Here is an 18,702-nt window from a genome sequence, read left to right on the forward strand (position 1 = left end):
GGAGGAAAAAGCCTTGACTGGGATTATATTTTATCAGAAATCAAAAACAAAGCCATATAAATCCAGGAATTCCATTTTTAAAACTCAGTCTGTATGCAGGTGGGGAGGGCGGAAATCAGTGACATGTGCACACATTTAGCTGCATGAATGTTCATCCCAGTTTTCTTTATTAATAGTGAAAACTTGGACACAACCTAAGTTTTAGTCCAGCGGTAAGCAAATGATTAAACATTACAATACAGACATATGATGGAACATTTTAAATAGCACTTTACAATCATGTTCTACTGTCTCTTATTAAACACTTTAACTGAGGTGTCGAACTACCTGGCATTTGAAGAGAGCCTCTTGATCTTTCAGCATCTGATACTGCTGTAAGAGTCGCTCATCTTCCATCTCTCTCCTCTTCCTCTCCTCACTGTAGTACAGTGGGAAATTTCGCTGTGCTCGTTGCAAACATATGTAACACATCTCCTACAATATCAAGTTTTAGGACAAATTAATTTGTAATTTTTTCTTTTTTATCTTCACATTCCCTTCACAAACTCTCCAAAGGCTGGGTCTATCAAGAGGCACAAGTTTTAAAAGGATATGTTAATGACAATTAGCAAAATGAGATTTGCAGAGTGGGACCTACCTACAAATACTTGAGAAGAATTATTAACTGTCATTTGAAAAAGTATCTATAGCAACTGAAAATTAGTAAGAGATTTCCCAACCCTATTTCTGTTAACTAGTCATTTGACTAGTAGATTGATTTATCACAGTCAAATTTGCATTTCTGAGTGCTTGAGTCATACCCATATATTACAGAAAGAGTGATTCCAAGAAGTCTCTGAGAAACAGAAGTCAGAGGAAGATTCTGATATGGTTTTGTTTGTTTGAAGACACTATACCTGTCCTGCCTTATTATGATCCTGACAAGCAGTGGCTGGCGGAATTTTAGGCTTCATTTCATTGTCATTTTTCAGACATCCTGGAGATGATAAGCTATAAAAAAAAATGCGACATTAATGTTTAATACGGTCTGACATCTAGAGCAATATTAATTTTAGAGGCAAGTATAAATATGAAAGAAAAAATCTCAGTGGTTTTTTTCAAAGCATCTATATGTATAGAGGTGAAGAGCCTACTCTGTGTGTCAGATAAACCTGGGTTTGAGTCTCAGATTTTTTGCTTACAAGTTGGCTGGCATTAGACAAGCTGAGTAATCTTGCAAAGTCTCAGTTACTAATTCTGTAAAATGGGGATAAAATGTATCTATTCTACAAAAATTTATTGAGTACTTACTATGTACATTGTTCTTGGCATGGGAAATACAGTGAAGAACACACATACACACAAAAAGATCCCTGTCCTTATGTTATAAATATTCTGATGAGGACAAACAGAAAGCCAATAAACAAGACAAATAAGTGAATTACGTAAAATGGCAAATGATGATAAGTGCCATGCAATGCTGAAGGAATGGAGTATTAAACCATAAATAGAATGGCCTGGGAAGTTCTCAACAAGAAGGTGGCATTCAACTAAATACCTTATGAAAATGGGAAAAAAATAATAGAGATATCTGATATATATTTTTAAAAAATATATATCGGAGCAAATAAGTACAAAGTCCTTGACTTGGGAGCATGCCTGTGTTCATTGTGGCTAAAGGGAGATAAGTTAATAGGCAAAAAGTAGAAGAAAGATCAGATATGACGCAGGATCTTGTAGGCCATAATAATGCCATTGGCTTTTGATCTGGGTGAGAACGGGAAGCCACTGAAGGCACAATGTCCAGTACTAGCAGTCTCTCATTATTGCTACTAGGAAAATAATTTGGTTTAACTTTCCTGAGGATAATTGGTAATGTGCATCAAAAGCATGAAAAATGGTTTCACTTCAGAATTTTTATTCCATACGATATTCAAGTGTGTGTAAAGGATTACATGTAATTATGTTTATCAAATTATTTATAATATAAAAACTAAAAATTATCTAAATTTCAATAGGAGATTAAACAAAAGGTTTAATCGATAAGATAATGTGCAATCATTTGTGTTTTAGACTATTTAAAGCCATGGGGAACTTCAAACTCACTGTTAAATGTAACAAAGGTTCAGATGATCTCAGTTTTATTTAAAATGTGTGTGTATGTTGCAAACGTAAATATATGTACATATTAAAATGAAGAATATACGCCATAAAGTTAATAAAGCTTCCTTTGTTTAGTGGGATTGTGGGTGATTTTTAAGATCCCTTGCTTTTCTCATTTTTTAAAATTTCTGTGATAAACATGTATTACTGCACAAAAATCATGTTTTGATCAACTTCTATAAAAAACCTTCACTAACAATCCCTAACGATTAATTACTTTCCCACTGTTGCGGCTTCTGTACTTTCTTTTGTTGTTTTCACCACATGTATTATTTCTTTAGCATTAGTCTCCCTACAACTCTATGAGTTTTTTGAAAGTAGGTTTATATGTATTTTATCTGTTTTATAGCTCTGTATCTTCAGTGTCGAGAAACTACCTGGTACACGGTGGTGCTCAATGTTTGTTGGATTGAACTAAATTACAAAGTACTAGACATTTAACTCTCAATTATCTTTCATAATAGTGAGATTATTGAAAACAAGCATGCTTAGGGTTTTGAACATGACTTTAGTAATTCATAAAGAACCTAAATCGTACATATGATAGCTGACACATTGTGACACATTAATAAATCGAAAGCTGTCAGCACAGTACAAAATACCTAAAAGTACTCAAAAAATACTTGAGTATGGCTGACTTTTTTGAGATCTTAAAAAGTATCCTACTCAAAAGTAAAAGAAGAAAATACAAGTTTTTTGACATAATGCGACAAGAAGATAACATGGATATCATAAATTACAATATATTCATTCATTCAAGAACCATTTATTGAGTGCCAGCCATGTGTGGCAAAACTGCTTTCCAATTCAATCTACATATGAAACTGTGTCATATTATAATGTCCAAGCACTCAGAAAACAACAAGGGAAATTTTCTTAAATCCAAAAAAAATTTTAGATGTTCCCTCCCTGTGCTATTTTGGTTCCACCTCTATCATAGCATTTATCCTACTGAATTTATCATTCTATATATATCTGTCTTTCCCACTAGCACATGGAGTGTATTCAAAATTACTGGATGAAGGAATGAATGAACACTTATTTAAATTTCCTGCATTAAGAAATGACAAAAATAAAAAAAAAAAAGAACTTAGTAAAGTACAACAGAAAAAATACCAATGCATTACCTTTCAGGGTTCACATTCTTCCCACCACTCCCACTCTGCTCAAACTTGTTCGGCGAGTTGACACCTGTTGCTTTGGCAGCGGAGATAGGTTGTCTATCTCTAAGTCTCTCCGGTGATAAGATCTCTGTAGAATGAATGAAAGTGAGCTTCCTTTCAACTTTAAAAGGATGATGTGTACTTAACACAGGTGTTTTTTTTTTTAATTTTTATTATGGTGACATGGTTAACAAAATCCAGTTTCAGGTGTACAAATCAACAGTAAGGCATATATATACATATATACACATATATGCATATATACATATATATATGTATATATGCATTGCATGTTCACTGCCCATAATTAGATTTCTCCCTGGCACCACATATTTGACCCCTTTTACCCCATTTATTCCCCCCCCTTACCCTCAGATATAACACAGATTTTTAAAACTAATAATTTTTCCAGGGAAATTTTTCACATAAGACACACTTTCCTGTCTTTAAATTATTGTCCTTGCACTCCTGTGGTTTAAAAATATATATTTTTGCTATATACTTATTATGTGCAAGGCACTGGCTCGGCACTTTAGAAAATACTAAGAGGCAAATCTTGGCCCTTAAAGATCTTTCGATAGATATATTTAGAGAGAAAAATAAGATATGAACAGAAAAACATGAGAACTCCCATTTGTGGAGGTCTTACTACATGCTGACAGCGTTAAGTGCTTTACATGCATTACATAAACAGCAACTCAGGACAACGATGCAAAATGTCTAAATCTCAAACAAATGGTGCAATCTTTAAAGGTTTGACATGTTCAGGGAAGAGAGAGGCCACTTCAGAATCCAGTAATGAAAAAAGTGTTCATGGAGGAAGTGAGATGTGAAAACGGTGCAAAGAGGTGAGAAGGATTGGAATAGACAGAAAGAAAAGGAATGGTATTCTTGGCAAGAGAAAAAAAGTGAACGAAAGCATGAGGTCAGGGAAGGGCAAGGCAGGTTAGAAGAACATGAACAGACAATTTTGCTCAAAGAAGGAGTCTGTAGGGAATAGTGACAGATGAGGCTCAGGAAATGAAAGCACGTGAATCTTGGGCTGAAAGTTTATATGTAATCTCGTAGGCCACATGTGGCAAAACCAACATTCACAAGATAATGTGTACCCATTGATATGTTTCATCTGGCCCAAATAGGCTTTTTTGTTTCTATGTCAATTAGTTGTCAATATTTAATAATCAATAGATTTTACATGTCAAGATCTCTGCTTTTCTTGAAAATCAGAAAATTTGATACCATTTGGTTCACATTTCCACAAATCAACAATGCGATAGAGAAACAGTCCTCAAAATGATAATCTGGCAACCCCCATGGATCCTTGGGATCCTTTAGAAAAGTCTTTGAAGTTCTAGTTTTCTTCATATGCTTCAACCAAAACAACATCATAATTGATCAAATAAAGGCACAAATATGAGAATCCATTATCTTCTATTAAGCTAGATATCAAAGATATAAAATTAACCACTCCATTTTTCATAAAAATTGTTATTTATGCTAACATATTCTCTATCATGTTATATCCAGCCTACTTTATGCATTTATGTTACCTGCCTAAACCCTGTAGGCATCTGAGTTTTGACCTCTTTAAGCAATGGAGAGCCAGCAAAGAGATCACAGCGTAAGAGCCTGAGAGTCAGAAAATGGTTATGGTAAGATATAAGATTTCAGGAATAGGAGATGTTTGTTTAAAAAAATAATACGGAGATTGTTCATGAATCTAACTCTATTTATTTTGGGCACAGGACTTCCTAAGCAATATGGCTAGGCTCATAAACAATAAAGAGTGATAGATTATACCCAGAAACTACCGGCTTACCTCTGACACCTTCTTCTTTGTCTGTCTGGTCTTTTAACTTGCATTTCCTTTGTCCGTTCTTTCCACACTCTTCTACAATGGTCCCCATAGGCAATTTGTTTTCCATCTCTTTGAGCTCAATTCTAGGAATAAGCCAAAATGTTTGTCCATTTGGACCTGAATAGTTGACTGTGTGAACTCCCAGTTCTGAGAAGCAACCTATTAGCTCAATGATTCTGAAATAAGCACACTTTTCTCAAGGGGGAGAGTGCTTTGATTTGCTGAGTACATATCGACTCGTTCTTTTTTGAGGCTAAGAAGCTGATCAAGATCTTCTCCCTCTATACTGAGGGCTTAAAAGTGGCTCTTTATACATCGCTTTGAAGACCTGGATTTTAGGTTTTTGCTTTTGGTTTCAGTTTGAATTTGTCTTTTCTAGTTCTGTAACAAGATGCCACCGGGATACCATGAAAGGTAGTTGCTGAATAGCCTGAAGGCAAGGGTTCATAGCTTGGTAGTCAGAGTATGCCCAGAAATACCCAGGACTCTCCTCATTCTTTCTCCTCCCCACTTTTCCATCCTTTCCCAGGCAAAAGTGAAAGACTTGCAAACGCATATTGGAAGAAGGAGTATGTTTGCTTTGTCTCAGATTTGCTTTGGTCTCAGATATGGAGTGCTGGGTTAAAGTTTAGGGGGGTACTTACAGTTAATTCAGGGGCCAAACTTCAAATAAAACACCTACAATTGTTTTGAATATTTGAGTCCTCATGTCTGTTTCTAGGCTAATTGTCACAGAAGCTCTAATCCTTGACTCACTGCAATTTCCCTCTTAGAGTATTTAAGCCAAAATATGTCCAAGGGGATAGCCAAATTTGCCTTCCAAAATACAATCAAGTTAAATTAATTTGAATCCACTGATTTATTTTTAATAAGGCAACAGGGTGCAATGGAAAGTACACAAGAACATTCAGGAGCTGAGGTTTTATTTCTGGCTTGGCTACTCATTAGTCGTATGGCCATTTCATCTGCAAGAGGAGGAAGTTGGACTAACTAATCTCTACGGCTTATTCTGGTCTTCACTCTGATTCTGCTGAGGTATGTGCCACACAAAATACAAGAGGATGTTACAGACTCAGTAAACATGAGAAAATAATACTTGGGGAAGCTGGTTGGTATTCCCCAACCATCCGCCACCTGAAACGCACAGTAGTTAATGGCACAGAAATTAAGAACACGGCTAAGAGCACACAATGAGTGAATGATGGACAAACTGGAAATAAAACTCAAGTCTCCTGACCCTTACCCCACTCTTCTTAATACTGTAACATGTTACTATCTATACTTGTTTAAAAAAATTAAATTCTAATTAACTTTGGCCCTCTATAAAATGGATAAAATTATAATACATATCTAAAATGATTGTAGTAGAGATTAGATGCAGTAATATTAAGAAAGTGCTTAATAGTACCTGGCATCTAGTAAGTGCTTCATAGATAACTAGTATTATTATTATTCCTTATTATTATTATCATTATTATAATCATTGTCAGCAGCAGTCACCTATAACACCCATTGCACTCTTGGGGTAAAGCTGTTACTAAAAGGAGCATGAGCTACAAAAGATTGAGAAACACTGCCAAATTAGGTCAACCCCTCTTGACCTAGAATTGCTGGTGCCTGGAGGAGCCTATGGAGTAAAACACTGACCTTGGAAATGCTAGTACACTGTTGGGCTGCTTCCTGAAGGTGTCTCTGCTAGACAACACCGAGTCCACAGTGCCAGGCCTCTGGAGGACAAGGACAGAGAAGGATTGATTATACATGGCTATGGTCTGAGACACATACAAACCAAAGCTACAGGTATCTCAGAGGCAAGGCTACTATGATAATCTTCACCATTAGTTTTGTTTTGTGCTTAAAGTCTAGAGCTTAAAATTTAATAAGGAATGATCTCGTTTATCAAAATAGTCACCCTGGGTAGTCACATATCAATTTTATTGATGCTGTCTTTTCTCAAAATATTTCTTCTTTAGAAATTCCCTTCAAAATGGACAGTTTTTTACACATCTTTAAAAGAAGAGCCAACTTATTGAAACTGCCAGGAAAATGAGCAAACTGACTAATTCCCCTCTTGACCCAAGTAACTCTAAAACTGGGCTTCACATTTTAAAAGAAGGGCTGTAGATTCAGGTAGACTCATATTCAAATCCCCACTGCTAACAGTTGTAGAGCTTTAGACTCTAAGTATCAAATATAGCTATTAGAATTAATTACCATTGCATTATATAATAAGCACATTATTACATTATACTAGAATAGAATAATATATAAGATTATTATTTTTGGATTAATGTTATGGCTTATAAGAGGCTTTGAAGGAAATTCACAAGAAGAGATTTTTAAAATGTTTTGGGCAAAAGCAGCATCACTGAAATAAGCACACAGCTTCCCAAGACAACTATACTACAGGACAGCACTTAGTTTTAAGTTATGGGACATTTGAGGAAAAACAATCCCTCTTACCACTTTACAGCAGTTTCTCAAAATGTGTTTTAGAGATGTTAATGAGTATTGGATTAACCTAAAGTTCCATGATTAAATACATTCCGGCAGTTAAAGTGGCTTCTTTTTTCCAGCCAGACTTCTCAGGTCCTTTAACATGCCGACACACTTGGTGCCCCTGTTCATGAGGATGATATATACAGCTGTTTTCTGTCTACTTTGGCCTCCAAACACTTTTTTTTTTTCCAGAGAATGTCTCGTAGGACTAGTTCTCTTGGAAAATGCCTTTAAAAGTTATTTCTTAGAGTGCAGCAGGCCAATTAAAACATCCTCTTGTTGAAGACTCATATTGAAGCTAGAGAGTTCTGTCGAAGCCCTAAAGGTTAGAGATGGGCCAGTGCTTTCTTTGGTCCTGCTTCCGATTTTACAAATCTCACTTTGTGTTTTCATGAAAAAGAAAGAGTTATACCTATGTGTGTTTCTACTTTCCACACAGAGGGTTGGCAGCCCTCTTAGCAATCTCGATTGAAGCCAAATCATGGAGAAAACACTAAGAGCCTCATTCTGCACAACTCTATCTCCTAAATTCCCATCACATTGCTCCATGAAAGGAGAAATTAGAGAGTAGAATTAGACCATATTCATAGCCTTTCATTTTATAGATTTTTCTCATTTAAAAGTCAGGCGTTTGCTCTAGGGAGACACAGGATTGACATTTGGGATAATCCAATTCATTTTTCCCAATTTTGTTAGTTCTCAGAAGTGCACCTAAGGCACACTAAGTACTCAATTAGTCCTGCCGGGTGACTGCTTCGCTGCCTCCTTAAACTATGCTATGTACAACTTAACACGAAGGCCACACCAAGTACTTAATAGTTAACAACAATAGGGTCAATTATGAAATTTCTTCTACAGTTTGACAAACTAAAAGCTAAAGATCCATCTCCATGATGTGAATTAGATTTTATCATAGACCCTCATTAAAATAAAATAGTACAACCAGGAAAAGAAAATAAAAAGAGTGATTAGAAAGTCTGGGCTTCAATTTCAGTTCTACCACAGGCTTCCCACATGACTTCTCAGAGCCCTCATTTTTTCATTTGTAAAATCAGGATAATGATAATGCCAGTTTTATAACATTTTGAGGCTCAAATTAAATGTTAAATATGAAAGAACTATTTAAACTATAAGGTACTATAAAATGTTCAGAATTATAAGAGTTCTATTACTATTTATATTTTTCAGTCGGCAGTGACTCAAAACTCAGTTTAAAATTCTTTTGCCCTTCTAACCTTTTTACCAAAGAGTTATCATCTAAATTGGAGCACTTCTCTGCACTTGGGGTAATTGCCATTTAAAATAGGTCAACCCGAATTTTCCTTAATGATGACACACAGATGACTCAGAGCTACAATGGGGAGAGGGGTTAGATGAAGGAAAACATTAATTTACATTTGTAAGGGCTTTTGCCAAAGCGCCACTTCCATCCACTGTACGAAGGTAGTCCTTATAAAATCTCATCTTCACATTGCCATCTCTGATCACGAGGACTCCAATTCCTTTGAATGTAAACTCCACATTTTGTTTGATGGAAATGGATTGTGATAAAAAAAGCAATGTCTCCTTCACACATCCTTCCACTGTATTCCTGTTAAATGGACCCTCCAGGGATATCATGACAAAATTAAGTGGAACAATTGGGATATCACCTAGAGGGAAAAAAGACAGTTGGGGTAGGAGAAAGGAAATGGAATTTACAACAAGGACATATCATACACACATAAATAATTATTTGATTCTCACTTAATAATCAAAAAATGAATTATCCATGTTAAATCTTCAGCTGTAGTCAATGAAATATTATTCCCACAGACAATAACTGGCTACTAATAAATATTAATCAGAACAATTTTCCCTAAAAATATGGTGGTTTTTGTTTTTGTTTTTGTTTTTGTTTTTGTTTTTTTGCTCAAAATAAAAACTATAAGCTTTCTAAACAATACTCCAGGCAAGGTTTTGAATTTCTCTTGGAGACATAGTAATACTGCTTCTCTTTATCAGAGGGTTTTCTGAATTTTTCAGCCTCCTTATCTTTCAGGACATGCTACAACAATAGTTGCCCAATTCTTCCAGTTATCATACCATTTTTAAATGATAATAAATATCTACAAACATTAAGTGTTTTGAAAGGATAGTCATCTTCACTAGAACTTACCTTTCAAATGAAATTAGGCCTTATCAGAGGATGTCAGACTAAATAACTTTCAAGAAGTTTTTCCTCTCTAAGGAGTCCATAAAGGACATTGCAAAGGCCTATCGCTGTATCTAGCTCGAAGGAAGTGGAGAGTCTATTCAACTAGAACAGATGTAGGAGCTATGCGAGGTCCACAAATCAGAAAAGGGATAAATAGCAATGATCAACATGAGAAATCCAAAGAGAGACAGTAAACAAGGGCTACTGATAGAGGAACAGGATAGAGAGAACAGAACATTCTAAACAATCATTCAGCAAGCATTGATTTCTAGCCTTTCAAATGTCTAATACTGCTGGATGATGAGGATTAACAGCTCTATGAGACAAGCTTCCCTATACAAGCTCATTGTCTCCTGATCAACTTATTGGTGATTTTATACCACTCCCTCCATTTTAGTTTTTTAGAATAAATTTCTTAAAAGAAAAAGTTATATTGCCCGCCTCTAGATTCTTCCCTTCCATTTGCCTAATGCCTCTCTGCAATCTGTCTTTTAGTGTACTTGTCTCAGTAAGGACACTATCATCTCATGATGGACAAGCCAATGGATATGTTGCAAATCTTATTCTCATGAACTCTCTTTAACTTCTGTTAACCATCCCCTCTATTCTCTTCTCTATGACACCACTCTTGATTCTCCATTTCTTCCTCCTTGGTCATCTTCATTGGTTTCCTTCCTATTCTATTTCTTATAAAATGGTAGTTTGTTTATTTGCAAGATCTTGTCCTTTGCTATCTCTTCTTCTTACTTTATGTTCTCTCCTGGGTAAACTTATTCAAATCTTGACTCTAGTCTCCACTCCTCTCCTGACCTCTGGAATTATCTCTACAAGAATCTCAATTTCAACACATCCAAAAGTAAACTCATTACTATATTTGCCTCCACAACCTGCCATTCCCCTCTTCATTCTCTATAGCAGTTAATGGCATGAATATTCATCCGTTCTCCAAGAAATCGTAGTTCTAAACACCTTCCCCTTGCTACCCAATACTCTCAACTGGTATCCAAATCCCATCAGTTCTACGTCTGAAATGCCTCATGAATAGATTCCTTCATCTTCCTCTTGACTGCCACTGCCTTCATTCAGGCTTTTACCATATTTTAGCAAACTACTATAATTTAAAAAGCTATCTTCCTAAACTAAAAACTGGACCAGTACAGATAATTTTCTGCTCAAAAACTTTCAGTGGTTCCTCAGTGCCTATAGGATGAATTCCAAAGTCTTTATCACATTAAGGCCCATCACAATTCGACCCCTTACCAACAACTTTTTTTACCTCCTCCTACTTGCCTCCCCAATCATATGCCTGGTCACACAGAAACCCTTAACAAGCTTCACTTTTTCCTTTAGTCTTGAATTGTTTATACAGTTCCTGAAATATCTTCTACTGTTCCTCTAATAACAAAGTCTCATCATCCTTTAAGATCTCCTCACATGTCATCTTCCTAAACATTTCCAAGAGGAATTAAGCAATCGTAGCATTTGATCCAGTTCTGACCAATGCTGTTCTTAAAGCACTTAATCATTTTGCATCATTTGCTTATATATCTATCTCCCATGCTGATTTCTGAGTTATTCAAAGCATTGACCATGTCTTAATAATCCTTAGGAATCACTGTATAATGTTCAATTTGATACCTAGGTAATTAATGATGAAGAATCATAACACCAAAGCTAAACTGTGGAAAGAACTGTTCTTGTAAACTAATCCAGTCACGTGTTTAATGCTGAAATTTCCTCAACCTTCTGAAAAAATTAATTATGGATCTAAACTACTTTTTTGGACTACATAAGGTCCAAGATAGAAAAAAAGTTCTAATTCTAAGGCATAAATGTTTTTGCAAGAAAATAATTGGCTTTATTTTTATTTAATTTTGTAGACTTTTGATGAATTAGGATATTTCCTTTGTCAGGTAAAACTAGCTAAAAAATCCATCAAACCCATCATACTGAATACATGCATAATAAATTCTAAATATAGTTTGCATTTTTCCAATATATAATCTTTTGGTGGAAAGTAACTCTGAAAATTAATTTTCGAGGAACTTAACATAAAAAAAAAGTTTCAGTCTTTTTCACTTGTTGGCATTGAGAGTAGACTGTCTCTTTTCATCCAGATATGTGTCTGATACCAGAGCAAACAATAAGGAAGGTCAAAAGAAACACAGCCAGGAATCAGGGAGGAAACCCCAAAGGCCTCTAAGTAACTAGTGCAACTGTCACAAAGTCTATACACTGAAGCTGGAATGTAAGCATCCTGTGACAGGCATCATGTCTGTTTTGTTAACCACTATATCTCAAGCATCTGGAATAAGTCTGGACACAGAGTTTGCCCTCAGTAAATATTAGCAGAAGGAAGAGACAAAGGAAGAGAGGGATGTAGGGAGGGAGGAAGTACGGAAGGAAGGGAGGAAAAGAGGGATGGAGGGAAGAGAGAAGCTTTTAGGGTACAAGAAGTATACAAGATATTTATTAACTCTATGAAATTGTTAACCTTTTAACTTTTAAATTTTAATAATTTAGATTACATATGATAGATAAATAGTGATCTTTTTTTACAATTGATACTGACTGCAATTCTCCAAACCAGAAACTTTAATTAACTTTCTCTTCTTTATAAGCATTTTTCTTTTGAGGGTCTGAAATATGGTAAAGTCTATACAATTCTATGATAAAGCTTTTATATAAATTTGCCTAAATGTCACATCAGGTCTTCTCATGCCTGTCTCTTAAGGTACTGAGGTTTAAAATGGCCTACAAGAAAATTGTATATTTTGTTTCTACTTTAGCTTCTCCTTCTGCCAAAGGTACCATGTGAAAAGTGAGCCCTTCAAATCAGAAGCCAATAAAACAGTAACTGGGCATGCCTTGCTCTTTCATTTTCATCCCAAGGCCAGTTACCCTCTAAAAATTTGAAAAATTGAATATATTTACCAGGAGTATATACTTTGTTTTGTTTGAGTCCATGGAGCTGCACTAACTTCTCTGCTATGATAAACATGGGCCTCTGAATCAGAATAAATTTGTTGTTTCCCACCTCAAGTTTTTGTCTCATAAAAGTGAAAGTTCCAAGTCCTGGAATATGAACCCCCTGAAAGGAAAAAGAAGGAAAAATAATAGCAACATTTACTGAAGGGGTGAATAAAAATAATCCTTACTACTGTTACCCAAAAAACATGAAAAGAGTTAAGCTTAGCCATTTAAAAATTTAGTGATCTCTACATTTCTTTATAGCTGTAGCATTTTGTGACTCTAAGTTTTCAAATAAATTTAGTATAAACTGTAATATATCAATCACAATGCCTTTATGACATCAGATCACTCATATCCATAACATTCAAAGGCTGTGAGGACTAAGAAAGCTTGTATGGATGCCATAACTACTTTTAATCTATATATAAGATAACTCTTGTCCCAAATCATGTGACATATTTTAGTGTCATGAGAATTTCTGCTTTCTCATTCCTTCTTTTAAACTTTATGTTCCTCACTTAAAATCAGACAACCCAGCATTCAAGGCATATGTTGCTGTGTGGTGATCTTAGCTGATGGGTATAAGAAAATGCTTTTGGCTCTTAAACTGGGTCTCTTATTTCCCTGGAAATACCATACATCAAGGGTTACAAACTCAAATGCCTACAGGGGCCAAGAAAGAATTCAAGCAAGTGAGCGAAGGTATCTGGTCAGAGAACATGGTGGCCAGAGAGTGCATACCCCTGGTATTGTTAAATCTGCTGATTTTTTGAGGAAAAAAAGATCCAATAGTTTACATAAACATTCCAAATTTTAAGTGGTAACTGAATCAAATCATCATACCAAACAAAATAGGTTTGTAGGATGAATTCAGTCCAAGGGCTGTTACATTGGGACCTCTGAATAGGGTATAAAAGTTCCACAACCTCTCAGCTCCCTCCAAACTCCCCAAGTCTCTGTCCAGTTCTATGGTACCCAAACTCAAGATTTGACAGGCAAAATAGTCCATCCCTGAGCAAAATTTCTCATATTTGGCAAGTTGAGTTCAGTCCCTATCTTTTTATATTTCAATTAAAATCCATTCCCTGCAAGGAGGCAAAACAAAAAAACATTATATCTTTCTAGAGTAATGCCAGGAACTATTGGATCACAGATAAACAGAATTCATCTAGTTCCTTTCCATACACCCAGATTGATCAGTGATACAGTTCATATCTCTAGAAGAACAGAACATGTAAGGATGAAATCCATGTTTGTTAAATCTACTATCCATAAGTCCTAAGCATGAGCATCACAAAATCATAGGACTGAAAGTTTAACTTGGTGGCTCTGAAGTCTGATATCCTGTTCCCAACAAAATTATATGAGACTAAGGCAGGAAGATTCTTTAGACTTCTACGTTACAATTAAAGTATTAATCCTACCTTGTGTAGGGATAGCTGCCATTTCACATAATCTGACACATGACCCCAAATAGTAGAGACATCTGTAATTAAAATAATAATAATAATAATTTAACTTATGTAAGTACTCATGTGTTAATATCTTAGTGCTAATAAATAAAAATATAAATATGAAATGCAGAATCAAATAACAGCAATTCCTAATCAATTTAGAATTAACATACCTAGGAATAAATCTAATGAAACATGTGAAGAATCTATATAATGAAAATTATAAGACACTATTAAAAGAAATGGAAGAAGATACAAAGAAATGAAAAGATATTTCATGTTCTTGGATTGGAAGAATCAACATAGTTAAAACGACCTTATTACTGAAAGCATTATACAGATTTAATGCAATCCCCATCAAAATCCCATCAGCATTTTTTAAAGAAATAGAACAAAAAATCATCAGATTTGTATGGAAGCACAAACCCAAATTGCCAAAGCCATCCTGAGAAAAAAGAATGAGGCTGAAGGCATCACTCTGCTCAACTTCAAATTATACTACAAAGAGACAGTAATCAAAACGGCATGGTATTGGCAGAGAAACAAACACACAGACCAGTGCAACAGAATCGAGAGTCCAGAAGTAAACCCATATTTATATGGGCAAATAATTTTCAACAAAAAAGCCAAAAACATACAATGGAGAAAGAAAAGCCTCTTCAATAAATGGTGCTGGGAAAACTGGAAAACCACCTGCAAAAGAATGAAACTAGACTGTTGTCTATCACCACACACCAAAATTAACTCAAAATGGATGAAGGACCTGGATATAAGACTTGAAACAATAAAATGCATAGAAGAAAACATAGGAACGAAACTCAAGAAGGACCTTGTACTTAAGGAGGATTTTATGAATTTGAACTCAAATGCAAGGGAAGTAAAAGCAAAAATAAATGAATGGGACTACATCAAACTAAAAAGCTTCTGCTCAGCAAAAGAAACCATCAATAAGGTAGACAACCATCAGAATGGGAAAATATATTTGCAACAATGCCTCCAGTATGGGCTTAATATCCAAAATATACAAAGAACTCACACAACTCAATTACAATAACAACAAAAAAATGATACGATCAAAAAAGGGCAGGGGATCTGAATAGGCGCTTCTCCCTAGAGGACATACGAATAGCCCACAAATATTTGAAAAGATGCTCAACATCACTAGCTATTAGGGAAATGCCAATCAAAACCACAATGAGATACCATTTCACACCTGTTGGAATAGCTATAATCAACAGGGCAAGTAATAACAAATGCTGGAGAGGATGTGGAGAAACAGGAACCCTCATACACTGCTGGTGGGACTGCAAATTGGTATAGCCACTATGGAAACAATATGGAGGTTCCTCAAAAAACTAGGAATTGATCTACCATATGATCCAGCAATCCCTCTGCTGGGTTTTTACCCCAAAGACTTGAAAACCCATATTCGAAAAGATATTTGCATACCAATGTTCATAGCAGCATTAGTCACAGTGACCAGGACATGGAAGCAACCGAAGTGTCCTACGATTGATAATTAGTTAAAGAAGCTGTGCTACATATAAAAAATGGAATATTACTCGGCCATAAGAAGAGACAAAATACTGCCATTTGCAACAACATGGATGGACCTCGAGATAATCGTGCTGAGCAAAATAAGCCAGACAGAAAAAGTTGAAAATCACATGATACCACTTATATGTGGGATATAAACCTAAAAGCAACAAATGAGCAGGACAAACGGACTCGTGGACATGAACTATAGGCTAGTGCTTACCAGAGGACTATAGAGTAGTGGTTACTAGTAGGGAGGGGGAGGTAAATGGGGTAAACGGGGTCAAATATAGGGTTTAGGAGAATGGTAAAGTGGGTAAAGGGGATTAAATATAGGGTAGCTGAAGGAAACTGGACTTTGGGTGAGAAACACACAATAGAATATACAGATGTCAAATTATAATGTATACCTGAAAATTATATAATTATATTAACCAATGTTATCCCAATAACCTTAATTAAAAATTTAAAAAATAAAATAAAAAAATAAAAAGAATTGAGTTACCATATGATCCGGCAATCCCTCTACTGGGTATTTATCCCAAAGACCTGAAAACTCATATCCGTAAAGATATTTGCACACCAATGTTCATAGCAGCATTATTCACAGTGGTCAGGACAGGGAAACAACCGAAGTGCCCTACAACAGATGATTGGCTAAAGAAGCTGTGCTACATATATAAATTGAATATTACTCAGCCATAAGAAGAGATGAAATACTGCCATTTGCAACAACATAGGCAGACCTTGAAATAATCATACTAAGTAAAATAAGCCAGACAGAAAAGGTCAAAAATCACCTGATATCACTTATATGTGGGATATAAACCTTAAAGCAACAAATAAACAGGACAAACAAACAGAGACTCATGGACATGGACAATGGACTAGTGGTTACCAGTGGGGAGTGGGAGGAGGAAAAAAGTAAAAAAAATAAAATGTTAAAAATAAAAAAAAATTGTTTTAAAAGAAGTACATTGTAACAACAAAAAACTAATCCATTCTTTGTTTTTAATACATCATAAAAAAAGGGTGGAGAAATAGATAAAACAAGATTAGCAAAATCATACTTGTAATTATAATATAATTATACTTATAATTATTATAAAATTATAGTTAATAATGGATATATGTGACTTATTATACTATCCTGTTCTATGAATATTTGAAATTTTTCATAATAAAATGTTTATTTAAAAAACAGAATTAACAGAAAATAAGGTAATTCCCCAAAGTTAATTTTTCTGGGTAATTAAGGCTTACTCCTTTTTAAGTTCCAAAAATGTAATTTAAAACATAATAATAATAAATTTTTGAAGAAAACCTTTCTAGAATAAAGGAGACTCATTACACATCTCCCTTTATGCTATAAAGTTAACCAAGTATAATCTATCTTTTTCTTAATGACCTATTCAACAAAGCAATTGTCTACTCTCTGCCATCGGATTAATGTGAACATTTATTCTTATACCAATCTATAACACAGGAATAGGGCCGATGGCCATTAAGACATACAAGGCTCTTGTCTGTAAATTAACTGTCTCAATACTTCTATTTTTGTTTAATTCTTGACTCTGCTTTTCATTATTTGTCACTGTTAGACGACCAGCTGTCACACTTCTTTACTACCAGAGATCTGTAGGCTCCCTGCCCAGTCCTAATTCACTGCTTCTGATCTGCTATGTTCTTGATTTCAACAAATATACTAATATTATGTCTAAAATAATAATTTTTTAAAAACAAATCTTTGGGTAGGAACCCAAAGGGCTTTAGTTTGAATCAGTGAATAGACTTTGCACTATTTACTTTGAAAGACCAGAGGGAGGCCTTCTATATAGTTATTTTCTTGTTCTGAGCTGTGTTTCAAAATCACTGTGGTGAAAAATAAAATTAAAATAAGTGGTTGCCAATAACTAAAGTGTTAATGTGTAATATGAAGATATACTCTAGGTATAAGTAATACTGAGAATAATTATGTCTGTGTTGACATCTCCACTCCAAATGTACTCATGTGTATTGAAGATAGTTTTCAATGAGGAACTCTTTGAAAATGAAAAGAGTATGTCTCAATTCTCAAAATAAAGATCAAGAATAGTGACATTCACCAGGTTGCCATTTCAGGACATAGATGTAGTTAATGACAAAAGACCAATCTCTTTTAACCTACCTGGAAACTGCTTGATCGATTCGTGTAACTTCCATCCCCCCTCCCTACGTAAAGCGGGGAAATTGCAATGTTTTAATTCCAGTCTATCAGAATTATAAATATTTTTATTACCATGTCAGGGAAGGAGCCGGTTAGGCAATGAGAATAGCAGTGACTGTCACGAGCATCTGGGAACAGTTTGGGTGATGAAAAGTCATTCACACACCAAGAAAACAAGTGCTGCATGCTACAGTGAGCCAAATGCCAAGATACTGCTTCTCGCTCTGAATCATGGATACAAGCTTACTATAATCAGGTATTTCCTCTACTCTTCCCATTCTACGTTTTCCCCACTCCCTCCCACCCCCACAGGCAAAAAATATTCTGCTAGCTGCTAAGAACTAAAAAAGTCTTCTACCCACTTCCAACTATATACTGAATTAAAATCTTCATCATAACCAAAAACATCATTAATTCACTAATAACAGAGAATCTCAGTATCCAGATTCACATGGAGACCTTTCAAAGTTATTAAGTCAAACCATTTAGTCTTTCAGCTGGACTCATGATATGCAGCTCAAATTTCAGAAAAACAATCTATGCGAAAAAGAAATGACTTAATTAGGGCCAGGAGAAACTATATAGCTTGCAACCAAACCCTTGTGAAAAGACCTGACTGAGCTTAATTGAAATCTGAGGATCATCTTTCTTCATTTGGATGATACATTCAAGTC

The 18,702-nt window shown here is 35.1% G+C and overlaps 1 protein-coding gene across 3 annotated transcripts in view; it reads right to left on the bottom strand.

The window, feature by feature from the left end:
• The window catches only part of CCDC81 (coiled-coil domain containing 81), a 53,323-nt gene that overhangs the window by 14,746 nt on the left and 19,875 nt on the right, over nt 1–18,702 (bottom strand). For all 3 annotated transcript variants that reach the window (XM_016160369.2, XM_016160370.2, XM_016160371.2), the window contains 8 exons: nt 14,257–14,318; nt 12,794–12,950; nt 9,058–9,314; nt 6,811–6,890; nt 5,125–5,246; nt 3,270–3,393; nt 897–990; nt 328–474 (listed from right to left, as the gene is read on the bottom strand). In XM_016160369.2, the coding sequence (XP_016015855.2) occupies nt 328–474; nt 897–990; nt 3,270–3,393; nt 5,125–5,246; nt 6,811–6,890; nt 9,058–9,314; nt 12,794–12,950; nt 14,257–14,318 (1,043 nt within the window). The remainder of the gene's footprint in view (nt 1–327; nt 475–896; nt 991–3,269; nt 3,394–5,124; nt 5,247–6,810; nt 6,891–9,057; nt 9,315–12,793; nt 12,951–14,256; nt 14,319–18,702) is intronic.

The sequence above is a fragment of the Rousettus aegyptiacus genome, unplaced genomic scaffold, assembly GCF_014176215.1.
Source record: "Rousettus aegyptiacus isolate mRouAeg1 unplaced genomic scaffold, mRouAeg1.p scaffold_m13_p_5, whole genome shotgun sequence".
NCBI classification, from domain to species: domain Eukaryota; kingdom Metazoa; phylum Chordata; class Mammalia; order Chiroptera; family Pteropodidae; genus Rousettus; species Rousettus aegyptiacus.